The sequence below is a fragment of the Prinia subflava genome, chromosome 6 (genome assembly GCF_021018805.1).
Source record: "Prinia subflava isolate CZ2003 ecotype Zambia chromosome 6, Cam_Psub_1.2, whole genome shotgun sequence".
NCBI lineage: Eukaryota > Metazoa > Chordata > Aves > Passeriformes > Cisticolidae > Prinia > Prinia subflava.
Window position 1 is genome coordinate 23609237 of NC_086252.1, and position 19041 is coordinate 23628277.

General features: G+C 59.6%; 1 protein-coding gene across 1 annotated transcript; it reads left to right on the top strand.

Annotated features, from left to right (window-relative positions):
- Positions 1-500: 500 nt before the first annotated feature.
- Positions 501-12492, top strand: IHH (Indian hedgehog signaling molecule). Its single transcript, XM_063400716.1, has 3 exons — positions 501-1551; positions 7156-7417; positions 10437-12492. The coding sequence occupies exons 1-3, from the start codon at positions 1249-1251 to the stop codon at positions 11096-11098; spliced, it is 1227 nt and encodes a 408-aa protein (XP_063256786.1). The 5' UTR covers positions 501-1248; the 3' UTR covers positions 11099-12492.
- Positions 12493-19041: the final 6549 nt, after the last annotated feature.

A 19041-nucleotide genomic window follows, 5' to 3' on the forward strand; every position in this document is an offset into this window, starting at 1 on the left:
AGCAAAGCCCTGCAGCCAGAGCTGGATGTCTGGCTGCGCTATTCCAACCTGGCTACTGTGTATCCCTATTAGTGACCTGTGCCCTGCACTCATGGAAGAGCTGGCGAGGGAGCATCCCTGAGAGAGTTTGTGTGTGTGTGGGCATCCCAAGGCACTGCCTCACCTGGGAAGATCCTAGGGAACCAGAGGGCGTGCAAGTGGACCTATGCCGGACCCCTCCCCGGCACACAGCTGGGGGAGAACCGGGGGGGGGGGGGGGCCTTCAAACCCTCGCTCCTGAAATCAGGGTGTTATATTTACTTTCCCCTTTTGGCAGCTAGAAGGGGAAGCCCATCCCAGCCCCTCATTGTTGTCTCAGCGAGTTAATCAGATGCCATAATCCTGTTGTGGAAATATCGGGCCTCCCTGGAAACAATGGGGAGCGAGAATATTGTGGTTAAATTTCAACCAGCTGCCTCCCTGCTCTGTTTGATCCCCGCCCGCAGGCCCGGGCCCCTGGCGAGCAGGCGGCGCGGCGGGGGCCGGAGCCCCGGGGGTGCCACCCCGAGCCCGCTCCGCGGCGAGGGAGCCCCCGCAGGACGCCCCGCCAGGGGGGCAAAGGGCGTGCGCGGGCCGGGCGCGCCGTGGGGCGGCGGCGGGGCTGCCCCGGGGGGCAGGTGGCAGCGGGCACCCCCGGCGGGGTGGGCTGCGGGGCTCGGCAGGGGGGAGGAGGCTGCGGGCGGCCCGGGGCAGGTTCCACGGGGAGGAGGCGAGAGAGGGAGGGCGCTGGGAGGCTGGGACACGGGCAGGGTGCGGTCCTGGCGGTTCCCGGTCCCGGATCTCTTCAATTTCCCCTCTCACTCCTGCCCGGGGAGCGGAGGCAGCGGCGGCTCCGGCTCCGGCTCCAGCCTCGCCGCGTTGACCGCCGAGGCGCAAACCGCGGAGGGCTCCGGCAGCGCCGAGCCCCGCGCCCTGCGCCCCGCAAGCGGCCGCTCGCCTGCCAAAACAAACGGCCCTTCGCTATTTATTGCCGCCGCCGGGCCACAGCAGCTCAGAGCGGGCCGACGCCAGCTCGCCGCACCGGGCAGCCGGAGCGCACCCGCGCCGGGCAGCCGCCGCGCCCCGCCGCCGCCGCCGGCACCGGCACCTGCCCGCCGGCTGTGCGCCGCATGGGGAGCCCCGGGCCGGGCGGCGGGAGCGGCGGCAGAGCCTAGCGGGGACCCCGGAGCCACCGGTGCCCCGGGCCGCCCCGGGGCCGCCGGGCGCGCCATGAAGCCGGCGCGGCTGCTGCTGCTGCTGAGCGGGTGCGCGCTGCTGCTGGCGCCGGCCGTGCGCGGCTGTGGGCCGGGCAGGGTGGTGGGCAGCCGCCGCCGCCCGCCCCGCAAGCTCATCCCGCTCGCCTACAAGCAGTTCAGCCCCAACGTCCCCGAGAAGACGCTGGGGGCTAGCGGCCGCTACGAGGGCAAGATCGCGCGTAACTCGGAGCGCTTCAAGGAGCTGACGCCCAACTACAACCCCGACATCATCTTCAAGGACGAGGAGAACACTGGCGCCGACCGGCTCATGACCCAGGTACGGCACCGCTGCCGCCCGGTTCTACCCCCGCGCCGGGCATCTGCGGGCACCGGGGTTGCCCCAGAGCGCCCTGCTACCCGCTCTCCGGGGACTGTGCGGGCCCCGCGCTGCGGCTTCCCCGTCCTGCCCCGGGCATCCCAGTGCCGGGTCCGGGCTGCCGGCGGGCAGCGAGTGCATCTCCCTTCGTCGGGCGCTGCAAAGCTCTGTCCCTTCGGCTGCGCTGTGCGCGTCGGACAGCACGCTGCGCCTTGGGATGGCAGCACCCAGCTCCCGGAACCGGCAGCACCTTGTCCCCCAGAGATGGCAGCATCCTGCCCCGCTGCTCCTCGGAGCCTGTGGCATCCATGTCAGGCTGCACCCCGAGGAACGCCCCACGTTGCTGCCCTCAGCTCTCGTCCCACTGGCCCCCAGGCTGGCATAACCCTGCACTCCAACCTGGCAGCAGCCGGCCTGGTGCCCCTGAGCTGTGCCACACTGCCCCCGATCCGGCAGCATCCTCCCACATCGCCTGGATCCAGCAGGGCTGTGCCGCACTGCTCCCTGGTCAGGCAGCACCCTGCCCCATGCAGCCACCCTGCCCTTGCCCCTCTACTCTGCCTACCCACTGGCAGAGCAGGCAGCCTGCCTGTTGGATCCGAGGGACAGACCAGAGCCTGGTGTGCTGGCAGGGAGGAGTGTAGGCTCCAGGAGTGCTTTTGCTGACCTCGTCCCCACTCTGACACTGAAACCCTCAGTGCCCCCTCTTCCTGCATGTCTTGTGTAGGATGGTGAAGGGTGCTCAGTGGGAACTGCTTGCTGTGCTCAGGGCTGGAGACAACCTGTTACTGCAAATGCTGTGTTGCAGTGAGCTTACAAGTGCCCCGGGCCGGCAGGAAGGATGGGGGGGTGGACGACAGAGACGACAGCAGAGGAGGGGGGGTGATGCTGGACGAAGGTTACTCTGTGTTTTAATATTGCCAGGAGAATGCCTGAGGGTTTCAGGAATGCAGATAAGGAGCCGCACGGCCTTGCTAAGAAACCTGGCCACCAGCCTCAGCAGGGTTACAGCCTGAACGAGCTCCTGAGGGAAGCAGAGGGGAGCTGGGGCTGCCCTTCTGACCACTGCACCCCCCGGTCAGGGGCAGGCAGGTGGGCAAGCATGAGTGGCTATGGTGGTAGGCACTGAGCAAGGCCCTGGCCATAATTTCTGATCAAAGTGTTCACAACATTGGGAGGAGAAGCTTCTTGGATGCTGGCTTGACAGCTCTGCAACCCCGTGTGCCCGTAGAGCAGGTCCCTTAAGGCAGGGACCATAGTCCAGGTTGGTTTTCAGGCAGGGGACTGTAGCAAGGGACCGGGATCTCCTGGAAGGCAGCAAGCTTGGGGAATGCACAAGTTGTGGTTACTGGTGACTGGAGTCCTGGGGCTGGGCTGTAACCTGCCTCCCCTGGGGAACAGCTTCAGGGATATTTGAGGAAGCAGTGAGTTTTTTTGGTCCATGCATTGGGGAAGTGGATGAAATCATTGGAGGCAGGGGAGTGCTTCTTGTTGTATTTTCTTCCGAGTGTGCTCCCACTGCCTTCTGCAACCCAGCCAGTGCCCCTCAGCACTTCTGGGATAGAAAGATCTCCGTGTCTCACGTGCCAGCCCAACATTTCACACTGTACCACTGCCTTGTTGGCAGATTACCTAGAAATATCCTGGTCCTCTTCAGCTTCTTCTTGAGGGTTCTTACTCCAGCAGGGTCTCTGGCCACCACACATCCATGCATAGATGGATACCACCGTGCCTTGGGCAGCTCTGCAAGGAATTGTTCCTCTTGCTATGGAGGTGGCATGATTTCTTGCTGCCATCACAGCCCTCTGGGATTGTCCTGTGGCCCCTGGCTGTGGGAGATTCCCCCAGATATGGGAACTCCAGCTCTGGCACCATGTCCTGTGTTGCTATGGGTTGGGAAAGGCCATTGACCCAACTCCTTGTCCCTTCCCCCAGAGCACTAGCTTTTACTGCTGTTGACTCACTTCAAACCTGTTTTCTTTCCCCAAGTCCAAGGGTCTGGGTGTCCCAGGCAGCCGGAAGATGTCGCCTGCTTAGAGGAGTGGGTAGTGCTGCTCTCTGCCCGCCTTTCCTTTATCGTTTCATCTTCCTCAAGAATTCCAGTGTGTTTGCTCTCACTGGTCCCACTCGGAGGTGCTGAGATAAGGCTGGAGGCAGAACCCGCCTCACCTCTCCCCAGCAGCCTGCCCCAGGAATGCCATGGGTCCCCTGCCCCCATGGAGTCCCAAACCCAGCCTCTCCCTACCCCAACCATCATTCCTTGCAGCCACTGCTTGTCCAGCTGACACATCCATGCAGTGGTGAGGAATCTCTCATGAAGACCTTGGGGTAGGACTTTTGGCTTCCTTTGGGGGAAACCTCACTTCAGGAGAAGATGCTAGTAAGACCCCTCTTCTCCTGGCCAGGCTCTGGACATGGGAGTAGCTGTGGCCAAGCACACTCCATTCATGACACCTCTGCTGAGACAGTGTCACACCTGGGTTTCTTCCATACTTCCCCTGAGATGACCCTGGCGTCCCTGCCGACTGCACCCCATCTTGGAGCTCTGCCCTGCTGCCTTCCCTAAAATGGTTTGGCTTGTCCCACAGGACATGGTTCTGTTCCTGGCATGGACACAAAAAGAGAGATGCAAAGGTTAGGCAGAAGGTGGGTAGAACTTCTTTGCTCAGCCCAGCTCAACATCCTCATTATCTTCACCGTGAGGTGCATGGGACAGCAGAGCCACCAGCTAAGTGTGGTCACATGAGGCCCCCTTCTGCATGTGAACTGGGTGTGCTCGCTTATCTGCACCACTACAGGGACAAGCTGTGCCCTCCCCGAAATCACCATCGAGCACAGAGCCCGTGGACAGCCCATGTTTATGAGTTTTCTGGTCCCTGCCTACCTGTTCGTGCAGGCAGCAGAGCCCCTGGGCAGGCAATGCCCATCCCTGCCTACTTCCTGCAGCTCATGCGTGCTTCCTGACCATTGCTGCCTGCTCCTTACCCATCCCTGTCCATCACTGTCTTTTGCTCTCTTCTCCCTGCCTCCTGTGCCTTCTCCCTGCGCATCCTCACCTGCTCAGCCTTGCCTATCTCTGTGTGCTCCCTATTTATTGTTGCTCATCCCTGCCAGTCTCCTCCTCATAGCTGCTTCTTCCCTGCCCATCCATGGTTGTTCCTTGTCCGCTGCTGCTCTGCTCACCCGTTCCCACCCGTCAGTATCTGCTTCCTCCCCGACCTGCCTGTGCCTGCCTGGTCCTTGTCCATCGGTACCTGCTCCCTGCCGGTCCCTGCGGTCCCCTCCCGCGCTCTGACACCTGCTGGCCACCGATGGCACCGGCAGAGCCGGGGACAGGGTGTTCCAGGCCTCTGCCTGACGCTGTCCCTGCCTGGGGGAAAAGGCTTGTGCACTCCCGTTGTTTTTGTGCGTGCAGGATGCCCCTGGAGGACAGAAAAGCTGGCAGTGAGGGCCGCAGGGGTGCCCAGAGCGGGATGCTGGCATGGTAATGGCAAGGGAATGCCTGAAGTGAAGGCTGGGGAAGGCAGAGGATTCTCTCCTTGCTTCCAGTGCTGAACTCTCTTACTGCGGGGTCCCGGTGTGGCTGGGGACCTTGGGAAAAGCTTGTCACATGTGCCAAGTGGCACCACGGTGGTGCTGGATGGGGACAAAAGTCACTCTCCTCCCTATTCCTCCTCCCCTCACCTAGCAAATTGTTTGTCCAGCACCTTCCTGGCTTATCTCCCCACGCCCAGGGAGCCGTGGGATGACGGCAGATCTCATGTGGGGCAAAGGCCTGCCTGGCACTGCCCTTCCCAGGGCCTGGACCCTGCCAAGTGAGAGCAGGTTTCCTCAAGAGCAGCAGGGTCCATCTTCCTTGGATGGGAGAAGGTGTTTGGGAGTAGGGTGAGGACCTACATTTTTTGTCACTGTGGACCACAAAAGTGTTGGGACATTTCTGAGCCTGGGGATGTAGCCAGCATCAGGTTTTAAAGCCCCAGCTCATGCTTGCTGCAACTGTTTCAAGACCCACGACATACTGTGGTGGGGAGCTCCAGTACTGAGCTGGGCATCATGCAAAAATGTTCCCGGCAGTGGCTGGCTTTTAAGCTGCTGTCCAGTCATTTCATTTAATGCTTCCCAGGACTGGCTTTGTGCATGACCATGAATGCTCTGTCCTCTGCCTTGATTTTATGGGACTCCTTGTTTCCTGGGGAATGGCAGTGAGAGGACCACTGGAGTCTTCTACTTCTATGGAGGCAGAGCTCTCCCACCCAGCAAGCACTGGGTGGTGACTATGGGACTCCTGATCCAGCTGGATGCCTCAGAACCAGCTGTACCTGGAGCTGTGAACCTCAGCCTTTGGAGCCTGTGTAAAAACACCCCAGTCTCTGCTTGTCTCTTTTCAATTGCCTTAAGTTTTATACACAGTTTCACTTGGTGTGATTCTTGGGGTATGCAGGGTCAGGACTGTAGAGGGTCAGGAGTTTGATCCTATGGGTCCCTTCCAACTCACTCAGTTCCATGATTCTTCAGGAGCTCACAGAATTTCCTTTCTGGGTTTCACAGCCCTAGTCCATTCACCTGGTTTTCTGTAGAAGCTCCCATATTCCTTTTCCTACACCTTTTCTATCTCCTCCATCCCTTTAGCAGCAGGGCAAGGGACCAGGAGCTGGAGCTGTACTTTTGCAAGTCAAGCATACAGAGTCTTGGTCTTTCCCTGACCTTCAGCTGTGGCTGGGGGATGTGGGGCAGGGCAGGATAAGGCTTGGAGGACTGTGAAACAGGCCTTTGGGGCTAGCATCCTTCTGCTTTCTGGGGAGGACTGCCATGGGCACCTACCTGCATGTGTGACCTCTGTGGCCATGAGGCCTGGGGCTTTTAAGATCTGCTGCTGTTCCTGAATCCAGGATTTTCAGCCCTTGTGGTGCAGAGAGGCGAAGGCTTCACTCCACATTCTTTCTGTTCCAGCACGAGAGCTCTTGGGCAGGTTTGGCACTTCCCCCAGGAGCAGAGGCTGGCTGAAGCTATGAGGCTGCCCAGTGCTGTGTCCTTGTTACACAGGACTTGAGGACCCATGCCAAGCAGTCCTGTGTTGAGGACTGGGCTGGTTGTTTCATTTGTGCCTGGAGACAGCCCTAGGGCCCCTGGGACCTCCTCCCAGCCAGGAAGAAGTAGGATTGAAGCTCCTGTACCCTCCCCCTGTCAGATGGGAACTGCTGGGGTACAGTTAGCACAGGGCAGGTGTCTGGTGAGCAGAGAGGGTGTTTTAGCCCAGCCCAGGCTGCGTTGCCCAACAGGCTCTAAAACAAACCTGGAATTCGAGGAGAGAGGGAGGAGAAGGGTGCCCTTCTGGGTGCACAGTCCTCTGCCCAATGGTGGGGTGTCATGCTCTGCAAGGAGTTTGGAGATCATGGGATAGACAAGGCACCTCATGTTCTCAGATCTTCCTCTGCTGGACCAGCCCCCAAAGGGCCCGAGGGCCCAGGGAGACTTAATGGAAGCATGGCCGGATGCAGCCTGCCAACCAGGCAGCTAATTCATCCTCCAAAAGGCTTTTACTGACGCTGTCCCTCTACCCTACAGCGCTGCAAGGACCGCTTGAACTCCCTGGCCATCTCTGTCATGAATCAGTGGCCAGGGGTGAAGCTGAGAGTGACGGAGGGCTGGGATGAGGATGGGCACCACTCGGAGGAGTCGCTGCATTATGAGGGCCGAGCTGTGGACATCACAACCTCGGACAGGGACCGCAACAAGTATGGCATGCTGGCTCGCCTGGCCGTGGAGGCTGGCTTCGACTGGGTCTACTACGAGTCCAAGGCACACATCCACTGCTCCGTCAAGTCAGGTGAGTCTGGGGTGGGGGGCAGTGAGCGGAGCCAGGGGCTAGACCCCCTCTTGCAGCATACCCGGGAGCCTGGCTGGCTGGGTGGGGTGCTTCTGCAGGGGGTGCCGGCTCTTGCATCCTGATTTGCCTATCTGGGGCAGACAGTCAGGTGGCTAGTGAGTCACACACCTATGACCAGCCAGTACAATGGGGCAAATTCCCCAAATGTCTCCCACAGACCTACATTTTGACCCACCCTCTCTATCCTCCTCCTTTTCTCAGCTCACATCTGTTTCTCCCCCAGCCTAATCTCCCACTATATCCATCACATTTGTCTCTCCTGCCTCTGCCCTTGCAGTCCCTTGGTGCCCATGCTCAGCCTCATCCTGCTCTGCTCCACTGGCTGCTTTTGAGCTTCTCCTGTTGCAGCAGCATCTGTCCATCCCTGCATAGCCAGGGATGGAGACAGGGACATCCAGACAGGGACAGGCCAGGGTTCCCCGGTATCAGCTCTTGGCTGTGCAGCACCGTCTGCAGAGGGGAGCAGGGCCGGGTGGCGCTTTGAGGGGTGCTGTTGTCGCTGGTGGTGTTTGCTTCCTCCTGTGCGGTGCAGAGGGGCCGGCTGGGTGGAGGACGGGGAGGAGCTGCTGTCAGGCCCTGCCCGTGGTCCGGAGGGGATTGCGTGGGGTGCAAGCCCCCCGGCAGCCCGGGATAAGCAGCCGTGGCCGGCTGGAGCGGCCGCGCTGTCTGCGGGCTGCAGAGGGCAGCAGCGCCCCGCGCACGGCACCGGCAGCGCCGGGCGGAGCCGGGCCGGGCCCGCAGCCACAGGCTGGGGAGGGCTGCGTGGACACGGAGGCAGCCGCGGCGGCTGCTGGCACACAGAGGCCGTGCGGCAGGGCCGTGACTGCACACAGAGCTCTGGCACACGCGGGCACAGAGGGCAGAGCCAGCACACACCCGCCCGCACACCCGTGTGCCACACAGCAGGCGCGGCGGGGCCGGCGTGCCTGTGCTGCCCCGCGCCTCTCGTCCCGGGGCTCGGTCCGCACCGCACTGTGCCTGTCCTACTGCCCTAGGCCGCAGCCAGCGGCTCGACAGCCCCCGACGCCAGGCGGGCCCCCCGCGCTGACCCGCTCCCCGTGCTGATGCCAGGACGGGCACGACGCCGGCCGGCGATGGACGCGGGGCCGCCGCGCCGCACAGAGGGAGGGATGCGCCCCCGAAGAAGAGGGACCAAACCTGGCCGGAGGACCGGGACTGCCGCGCCCTGGGGCACCCTGCGGGGCTGGCAGGAGGAGTGGGGCCAGGCTCCGAAGCGAGGACCGTGACCCCACAGCCATGAAGCTGGCCAGAGGAATGGGGCTGTGCACCTGGAGAAAGACAGAGGCTTTTGAATCCTGGGATGCTCCCCTTGAACCAACTGAAGAGGGATGCCATAACCCAAGCAGCAAACTGGGGCCCTGAGGCCCTGAAGGGCTTCTAGAGGCTGGTCATATTCCCCGTACTCTGCAGCAGCTCCTCAGGGCTCTGGGTCCCCCATATTAATCCCCAAGGCTATGGGCAACCCAAGATTGTGTGGTGGAGGCCATGGGATACACATCCTGATCCCCTCAGAACTGTGTAAAGAGGGCAGCCGGGCTGTCCCTGCCTCTTAGTAAATGGCTTTTATTTTTGTATGGATGGCCACATGGCCTATTGTATGTGTTGTGTCTCCTTGGGTCCTTTTCTGCACCCACTACCCCTCCACGCCCAGAACCTATGCCATCCACTTCTGCCAGGCACCCCTCTCACCCTCCTGCAACCCCTCCCCACAGCTCTGCTGCCTGCCAGTGGATGCAGGGTGCAGGATTGGGACCTCTGGGGCAAGGACAGGGCAGACACTGCACCTCACCTGAACAATAAAAGGATTCTGTCCCAGAGATGGATGCCTCTCTTCATGGGCTTGGGGGCTGGGATTTGGCTCTGCCCAAACCTGGGGAGTGATGGGCCAGTGCCATCTGGGTGGGGACATTCAGGGATTAGATGAGTGAGCTGGGAGAGGGCCCTGAGAGGGGGCTTAGAGCTCAAGGATGGAACTTGGCAGAGCTAGAAGCAGGATCCTGAAGTGAGATATCACTGGTAGAGGGTGGGAGGGTATCATATAGACACTAAGATGGGAATTGCTGGGACTTGGGGGAACACTGCTGCTGGGGTAGCTAAACACCATTCCTTGGGAAGCCAGGGTTCCCGTGCTAAGTGCCAGAATGGGCTCCTGGTGACACTTCATCTGGGGAGGGGTAGGAGATTTGTGCCACCATTCCAGGAGACCAGCCCAAAGGGTCCTTTACCCTGTGGCAATCATTAGGGAAGCCCCACCCAGGGGGCTGGTAGCTTTTGCACGATGATGGCCACAGGTTGTGACAGCTCCCTACAACCCAGAGGAACATGAGCTGGCTGGCATCAGTGGTGCAGGGTGAGCAGGTGGGCGAAAGGAGCAGGACTGCTGCATGGGGTGGAGGGGTGCTGCAGTGCTGGGAAAGGGTGCTGCATCCTGCACTGTTCCTTGCAGCACCCTCCCAAGCAGTACCCAGCAGTACCCTCCCAGCGCTACAGGGAAAAGGGATGCTGTGAGGGTATGCAGCTGAGATCAGGCACTCTGCTCCTCAGCATGCCACCATCTCAGGGTTCTGCCTCTGCTTTTTCAAGCTTCAGGTTCCCCCTGGTAGTGTTTTGCACATTTCAGGCTGTGGTTGTGTCCCACTCCCCCTTCCTGTTTTGGGAACTTGGGACCTGGCTCTGTACAGCAGGCTCAATGCCCTGGGACCATGCTGGAGTCCCCAGGTGTCACCTCAGGTGACACGGTGGCTGGGGGATGAGGTGCCTGGGGGAGATTGATGGCCGGGGATTTGCAGGGGATGAGCTCACATGAGTGATGCCAGGGCAGGGGTATGCCTGGGTGGGCAAAGCCGGGCAGACTGGGGAGGTGTCTATGCACAGTGGAAACGTGGTGCTGAGGTTCTGGCTAATGGGTAACCCTCCTGTCCTCTCTCTCCCTGCGCAGAGCACTCAGCCGCTGCGAAGACGGGGGGCTGCTTTCCTGGGCGGGCACTGGCAACGCTGGAGGACGGTGCCCAGACGCCACTGTGGGCACTGCGCCCAGGCCAGCGAGTGCTGGCAATGGACGGGGCAGGCAGGCCCACCTACAGTGACTTCTTGGCTTTCCTGGACAAGGAGCCCCGTACCCTCACCACCTTCCACGTCATCGAGACACAGGAGCCACCCCGGCGCCTGGTCCTGACGCCCACCCACCTGCTCTTTGTTGCAGAGAATGCTTCGGCGCCCACCGCCCACTTCCGTCCCATCTTTGCCAGCCTCGTGCGCCCGGGACACTTCGTGCTGGTGGTGGCTGGCGGGGGCAGCTTGCAGCCTGCCGAAGTGGTGCGGGTGTGGCACCGGAGAGACGTGGGAGCCTACGCCCCGCTGACCCGCCACGGGACGCTGGTGGTGGACGGCGTGGTGGCCTCGTGCTTTGCCCTAGTGCAGGACCAACAGCTAGCACAGCTGGCCTTCTGGCCACTGCGGCTCTACCACAGCCTGGTGGGGTGGCCAGGGGTGCAGGGGGACGGTGTGCACTGGTACTCAGGGCTGCTCTACCGCCTGGGCAGGCTGCTCCTACCCCCTGACAGCTTCCACCCACTGGGGGTATCCCAGGCAGAGAGCTGAGGGTGCACCACAGCCCCAGCCAGCACAGCTGGTGGAGGTGGTGGCTGCAGGGTGACTCACTGGTGGCCAGCACCCCCTCCCAAAGCTGGGTGCCCATGGGGAGCTGCCTCCAGCCCTGCCTGCTTGGGGTACAGCCACCTCCCCGTTGGGGGGCACCAAAGCTCCACGGTGTGCCTCCTCCATGTTCAGCACCCCCTCCTCACCCCCTGTTCCTGGGGACGGGGGGAGGCTGAAGGGTTTTCCCCCGAGACAGCGGGTTGCCCCCGGCTGGATCCACATGCTGCTATGTGTGTGTGCAATGTGTGTGTGTGTGTGTGTGTGTGTGCCGAATTAGCTGATGGAGGTCTGATAGACGAGTGGGAGGAGAGAGAGGAGAGAGCCCTGGCTGCTCTACCAGGGCTCCCAGCCTGTCTGCACCCAGTGGGAAAGTTTTGGGAGAGGGGCCCAGGGCCCTTTGCTAAGCAGCCTGGGTGGGAAGGCAGGCAATGCTGTTTCCACCTCTGGGACATGGCAGCTGGAAGGAGGGTAACCCAGGTACTGGGACTGTGCCTTGTCCTTAGCCCAGGTGCAGGGGGCACCCAAAACAAATGGGGCAGGGGGTGGATCTGCCACAGCCCTGGCACGAGACCTCCAACTTGGTGACACAAGTGCCACCTGAGTGATAGACACCACACTGGGGAGTGAGGTGCCGAGCTGTCCCCAAAGCCAGCACCAGAGCCACCCAGCTGGGCATCCTTTGGGGCTGCTGTGACAACATGGGGCGCTCTGGATGGCAAGAGGGGCTGCAGAGGCAGACACATGGGCAGAAGGGTGCAAATGCCAGCCAGGCATAGACACACTGGTAGGAGCAGGGGTGGGGAGGGTCAGGGCTCCAACCCCATCCTGCTGGAGCCTGAAGAGGCAAAGGAGAAAACCTTCCCAGCATCTGGCCTTGAACTGGCTCAGCCCAAAAGCCTTTCCCCACCCCAAAGCTATAAAAACTGCTCAAGCTTCAGACCCTGTCTGGCCTGACCTCCCCAAACCCCCAGTACCCCAAACCCTCAGGGTAATTTATTGCTGCTCACCCACTCCTGGGACCTGGGAAGAGTCCCATCAGAGCTGCAGCCACAGTTCCCCTACTCCAAATCCCAGTTAGAGTCTCAGCCTCCCCTAGCTCCACATAAGTGGAGGGCAGGGGGCTGAGGCTGGCTGTGACCCATGTCCCCCCTGTAGCATCACGCGTCTTTATTTATTTATCTGCTCTTTGTATGTACCATAGATGGGAGGCAGTGTGGGCGCGTGTAGGGTGAGATGGAAGTGCAGGGCGGGGGTGGGAAATCATTTGGTTGGTGGGGGTGATTTCTTTTTTTAAAAAACGAAAAGCAAAAATTATTTAAAGATTATTTTAAAGCACAGCCTCTCTTGTGATTGTTGTCCAGGATGAAGTGAGGGAGCGTGAATGTGGCTGATGGCAGGTGTATTTTTGTCTCTTCACTGGATGTACCTCTCCTGGTTGGGGATGCAGCCCAATAAATCCATTGTCTCCCTGGCAGGAGCTCTGAACTCTGGTGTAGGGAGGGCAGGCAGGGATCGGGGCTGCTTACTGCACCCATTGTTAAAGGGCAGGCAGGGCTAGAGGGCATCATGTGCTTCTCTAGGAGCAAGATTTGGTCACCCCATTGTCCTCCACCAGGAAGGATGACATCTCTCTCCTCACTACTTCATCCATTCCCAGGGGAGATGTGCAGCTGGAGGCTGTGGGATTGACCCAGTCTACACAGGACCAAACTGTCATTAGAGCCACCTGGAAACTAGGGCAAGGGGGGCAGGATGTAGCAGGGACAGCCACTGTGGGACTGCCAGGGATACCTCTCCATCCCCTTCTGGACTCACCACCTCTGTGCCTGTCCATCCTTCTTTACCACTCCCAAACACCCCAACACCCACTGACCCAGAAGATGGAGCCTGTGTCCTGAAGACAGGTTTCCAGTGTCACTAGTGTTAGTCAGTGCTGTCCCTCACCCCTTGTCAGCCTTCTCCCCCCTCTACCAGCAGAAGGAAAGCCCACCAGCCAGCACCCCCACACAGCTTCCCCATACCTGTCCCACCCCACAGCTCTCTGTACACACTGTGCCCCATCTCCAAGCTGCCCTGCCATGGTCTCCTGGGCCATGCCGGGATCAGGATCTCCCCAGGGCTTTCCCTGGACCCCACAGCACAGCAAGTGTGAAGCAATTCGGCAGCAGGCTGTCACTGAGGGCCCTCATCACCGGGCTAATTTAAGGGCTCTGCAAGGCGGCACAGCTAATTTAATTAGGTTCTTATTACAGAGAAGGACAAATTGGTCCCCGGTGGGGGCACGGGGTCAGGCTTTCGAGAAGTGCTTTATGGAGTGAAATTTCAATCAGGCTGTTGTCGCAGGCAGGGGGAGCCAGAGGCAGAGGATGCATAAGGAGAGGATACGCTCTTTGGGGTGCCCGCTGTGGGAGATCATCTCCAGGACTAGGTTTTTAAGGAATCGGTGAGCGTGGGGGAAGAATTCTTTGCCCCATCAGGAGGTCGGTGTAGGGTGTATGTCAGCTGCTTTGGAAGGGACGCAGGGAAAGAAAGCGGGGAGGGCCTGGCTCTGAGCTGGCTTCAGGGCAGTGAGAGGGAGGGAAAACACCCATAAGTAAGATGCTAGGGTCCTTCTGAAGCTCCATCACTTCCCCACAGCTCCATAACCCCACATGAAAAGAATGTTGACGACAAAATGGTGTCCAGCTGACGAACAGGACTTACGGGGGTCTCTCCCTTGCCTGGATGTCATCCTCTGTCTTGTCACTCAGCCCCAGGAAAACGAAGACAGCCTGGGAGCTGCCCCATTGCCCGTGGGCACGTGAAGCACACCCATCTCGCAGAGTGCCAGTGCCAGGCGAGGGGTGGTCCTAGCAGGGTCCCAGCTGGATGGTGATGGATGGCGATGCTGGTGGGTGGCCGGCAGAAGGGCCGGGCTGGAGGGTCCCACAATGGATGTCTCTCCATCAATTTGTCCTCATTACCATATAAATGGTGGGCGGGAGGGAGAGGAAGAGCATGTGGCAACAGGAGACACCCCCCACATGTTCCCATCTGGGGTAGCACGTCTCCCCCCCTCATCCTTCCACCCCTGTCTGAGCGTGTTAAACCAGCTCTAACAACCCCCGGCCTCTAATTCAGCAGAAGAGAGGTACCACCCCCTATTCAGAGCCTTGAAAAGGCTACAGGGTCCGGCGCTGTTAACAAGGGGGGACATGGTCCCCGTCCCCGCCTCTCCCGTCTGTCCCTTGCCCCACGGCCTTCTGCCGCGGCAGCGCCAGCCAGGCTCATTCCCCGCTCCCAGCTGAGCCGGGGGATGCTGGGGTCGCGGCAACGGAGTGGCAGGGGACCACTGGGGCTTGGGGAGGGGTGCCTCCCGAAAGAATCTCCTGCTTGTGGCAGTTTTGAGTGGCACCAGGACGACAGCAGGGTGGGAACCTAGCTGTCTGCCAGGCCAAGCCTGCGCTGCAGAGGGGCAATGTCTCCAGGCATGGTGGACCCCATCTCCCCGGAGCTCTGGGTCCAGTCTTGTCCCCATGGCCCGGGCTGTGACGTGACTGGGGAGAGGGGTCACCCCAAACTCTCTGTGCCTGCGGACATCGGTACAGCAGCTGGCAGGGACCCTCCTCCCAGAGAGGGCTGACCGGTCCATACCGCCCTCCAAAAATGCCAGGAGAAGCTGCCCAGCCCGGCTCGGCAGTGCCCGCAGAGGGAGCGCCGCCAGCCTCCCGCTCTCGCTGCATTAGCCTAATTAAACTAGACGGCTTTTCGGAGAGCTGCTGCTCCGGGAGCAGGGGCAGCACCCCGCTCTCTGCAGCGCTGTTGTGGGGGGAGGCGGGGTGTCCCGATACACTGTCCCCGAGCCCACGGAGCCCCGGGGGCAGCGTGATGTGTGCTGCTGAGCCCAGCCCGCACCCCGAACTCCTCCTCCGCCTTCCCCTCTGTCCCAAGGCCCCCACCTCTTGCCCCTCTCTCAACCGTGACACCTGTGTGAGAGCAACTTTGGGAACATCCCCCCACTCCAGGTGCTGCAGAGCCCCTCTGCCTGCTCGTGGCAGCTTCTCCCGGGCAGGGATGGAGGTGTTTTAGCAGGCAACAGCCTCTGGGTGTCAACCAGAGCCTGCTGTGCCTGTATGGACACCGCGGACAGACAGGCAGACAGATGCAGGCATCCCGCCCCCTACACATACCTTTATCCCCTAGACAGACACCTGCCCACCACCGAACTGGACACCAACCACACACCAACCAGCTCTCAGAATCGCCATCCAGTGCCACAAATTACCTTCTTTTCAGCTTGTATCCTTTATATCCCAGGAGAACTCACATGTCCCTGTGTCCCAGGAATAAGCTGGAGGGTACATGCACTTGGCCTACAGTGACAGCAAGGCATTGTGAGGACAACAGGACACGGGTACACTGTGGCAGCGCCCACCTCTGCAGCTGTACCCACCCCACATCTGCCAGGTGCAGAGAGTACTCTGGACCCATGGAGGGGCCTGACAACCTGTCCCACCACACAGGATGAACCCTGCCAACCCTGGTGCTGGTGAGGCACCCTTAGCTCCTTCTCCCACAGTGTGGGGTACAGAGCTAACACAACAAAGTCACCCTTTCCCTTCCCTTACCCCCTTCCCAGTCACCAGGACACACTTAGTACCCACAGTAGGTCCCTGCTGCAGAACTGGCAGAGCTGGGGGTGATACTGGTGGTCCCCACCCTCCAAAGAGGTGAGAGGCAGGCAGGGGCAGTTGGGGACAATGCAGGGGGCAGCTGGCATCAATTGCTACCTCATGTCCCAGTAGGAGAAGGGGGACTCCCAGCATTGTGAGAGCAGTCAGCAGGATACAGCCCCAGGAGAAACTAAATTCCAGGAGCACTGTGTGGTGCCACGGGGGCCATCAGGAGAGGGAGTGTGTGAGTATGTGGCCACATGCTGGGGACGGGTAAGAATCTAATCAGGGTCCTTTTCCGTAATAAATCATTTGTCTTAATCCAACGCCCTCCCTCCTGCTCTAATAACTCCCAGCGCTGGGCCCCACAGCCACAACAATGCAGCTAATGGAACAATTTATTTTCATAATGGTGCTGGTGGGGAGAAGGGGTGGCCGGGGTGGGGGCAGCATGGTCTAGGGCAGGAGTTTCTAATTAGTGAATGAAATTTGATGTAAAGCTGGAGGAAGATGGATTTGTTTCCTGACAAGGGGCCTTTCAGCTCATCAAAGCACCCGAACAGGGAGGTAAATTAAATTATTCCTAATTCTTCACTAACCTCCAGGGAGTCAACCTTCTACCAGCATAAGATGGGTCCATTCCTGAAATGAAGAGGCACTTGAAGGACTGAGGTTAGGTAGAAGGGACTGATGTAAGAGATGGGGATGATGAGATGGGATGGGGTGGGACAGAGCAGCAGGACAGGCTGCCATTGACTTTGCTGGAAAAAATGGGGAGGGAGAAGGTGGTGATGGAGGGAAGTGTTGCAAATGGTCAATAAATAAACAACTCCAGGGACTAATGACTAATTTGCTGTGAGTTTTCCATCCATTCCTGTCATCTAACAAGACCTAGAGAAGGGCTGAAACACAGCTGGTGCTGGGATGGAGCAGAGCAGCCCAGCAGCAAGGAAACAGCATCCCAAGGCTCACAGAATTTGAGCAGGGGCAGCACTTGACTGTGAAGGGGTGACTGATGTTGAAGCAGGCAAAGGGGCCAGTGTAGGGGATTGCTTCAGCAAAGGCTCTTGTTCTCATGTCTTTGTATAATTTAAGGCCACACCAAAGAGGTTAAGGCTTGTAGCATAAAGCTGCTCTTGGGATGCACAGTATTTTTTGTAAATGCCTAGTTCCTGCAGTCCTGTGATGACTTGTTTTACAGAACAAGTGCACTCCCTCCCAGCTCTCCCTGCTTTACAGAGGACAAGTGCACTCCCTCCTAGTTTTCTCCCTCTTGCAGAGAGACCTTCCAGTGCCAACCTGCCACTAGCCCAGATGTCCCCAGTATCAGAAAGAAGAAGTCTTGGTGCTGTGGTTGAAATCAGACTTGGAGCAGGGAGCATGACAAGCTGTCCTGAAAGCAGCCAGGGCTGTGTCACAGCTCCAGTCCCTGTGGGGCCAAGGAAGCCCATTCAGGAACAGCAGCCGGGTTCCTGGGGGACTTTCTGCATGAAATCATGGACTGCATTTCCTGCAAGACTGCCCTCCCAACCATCCGCAGCACTGCCAAGCAGTCACAGCAGCAGCACAGCCCAGGGAGGGAAACAGAGGGACTGGGGGGGCTGTGTCTTACTGCAGGGAGCTGGGGGGGCACGGCAGAGCCAGAGCCCTGCAGCAGCGCCCGGCTTTGCTGCGGGCTGGGCAGCACAGTCCCCTCCCCACGGCTGAGCTAGGTGGAGCTGGGACGGGCGCAGAGCTGGCTGCGCTGACCCAACACTCCAGGAATTTAATTTGTTTAATATATTCCCTGGGAAAGAAGAAAATAAATAAGTGGCACCTTGCTTGCCCCCATGTCTCACTCTCACAACGGAGGTGTCAGCTTAACGAGCCGAAGCCCTCAGCCTGATTAACCAGGCACTGCTCCCGCTAATGGGGAGCCGCCGAGCAGTGTGATTGATGTGTGCAGAGCATTAGCCCTCCCAGCCTGGTGCTGGACTGCTGGGCAAGGCACCATGCCCACCCCAGCCCCTTTGCTCCCACACTCCATACCCACGCCTTGGTCTAGGGCATGTCAAAAGCTTCCTCTTGCCCCAGGACAGATTATCCTGCCCCATGGCTCTGTGGCATAGACAGTGCTTGGAAACATGAAGCTGGGGCTGTTTTCGACTCTGGAGGTGGGGATGGACACACTGGTGGCTTCCCATTTCCTGTGGGTCTGTACAGCACCTTATCAAAATAGAGGCTGAGCACCAGAGTTGTGCAGGGCCTTTGTGCTGAGCTCGAGGTCTCATCCACACTGTCCCCTGTGGGTTGGGGTAGGAACACTCGGGGATACTGAGGCACAGGGATATGCTAGAGGTGACACCAACAATCCAAGTGGAGCCCACGACTCTTGATAGTTCCTTCAAGGCTTTTATCCAGTGAGCCCTTGCCATACTACTAGGGAAAGACACTCCCCCTTTTCCCATCCGCTCCTGACTCAGGCTCTCCTGCAGTCCTGTTTGCCTGTGCCTTCATCTCCCCCCTTCGTGGTGTCCTTGGGTCTCACTGTAGAGACGTCACTGTCTCCCACCATTCCTGTCCCATGGCATCACCATCCCCTGCCCCCACCTTGGGAAAGGGTTAATCAGCAGCCAGGGAGACAGGGTAATAAATGGCCGTTATCTTGTTAATGAGCTGACATTAATTAGAGCCCAAGGTCCTGGGAGGAGCAGCTGATTTATCCTGTCATCCCGAGAGCAGGTTAGGTGCTGACTCCATGGAAAGGCCATTAACAGCTAAGAGGTGAGGCTGTGTTTGTGGGGGGAAGTGGTGTGTGTGAGGGTGTTCCTCTCACTCCTTCACCCCCAGGCCCCAAACCTGGGTCTGTAGCCCCACAGGCAGCAGTTCTGCCTTTGGGACAAGACACAGGGAAGCCAAAACAGAGGATTGTGGAGGTGACAGGAAAAATCAAAGCTGGGGGATCCCCCTGGTGCCAAGGGAAGGTGAGCCTGGCTGTGCCAGAGATGTGTGACACCGGACACAATGTGCTGGAGTGCTGTGCCAGGCAAGAGCTGTGGGAGTGGGGGTGTGGGCAAGCAGCAGGAGGGACATGGTACATTTAGTCACTTCCCTGCTTTCCTGGATGATGCCGAGCTATGGAAGATGCTGGCTTGTTTAGTCTCTCCCCCAGAAGACAAGGTCTGGAGTGAGGACAGACACGGAGGATGAGCCAAGGTGCTGCTCCCTCATTTGTGGGCAGTAGGATGCTCTGTG

Excerpts from the sequence above, each read along its gene's own strand:
- IHH (XM_063400716.1), top strand. The coding sequence starts at position 1,249 with ATGAAGCCGGCGCGGCTGCTGCTGCTGCTGAGCGGGTGCGCGCTGCTG. Across the intron at positions 1,552-7,155 it reads CCGACCGGCTCATGACCCAG|CGCTGCAAGGACCGCTTGAA; the intron begins GTACGGCACCGC and ends TCTACCCTACAG. Across the intron at positions 7,418-10,436 it reads CCACTGCTCCGTCAAGTCAG|AGCACTCAGCCGCTGCGAAG; the intron begins GTGAGTCTGGGG and ends CTCCCTGCGCAG.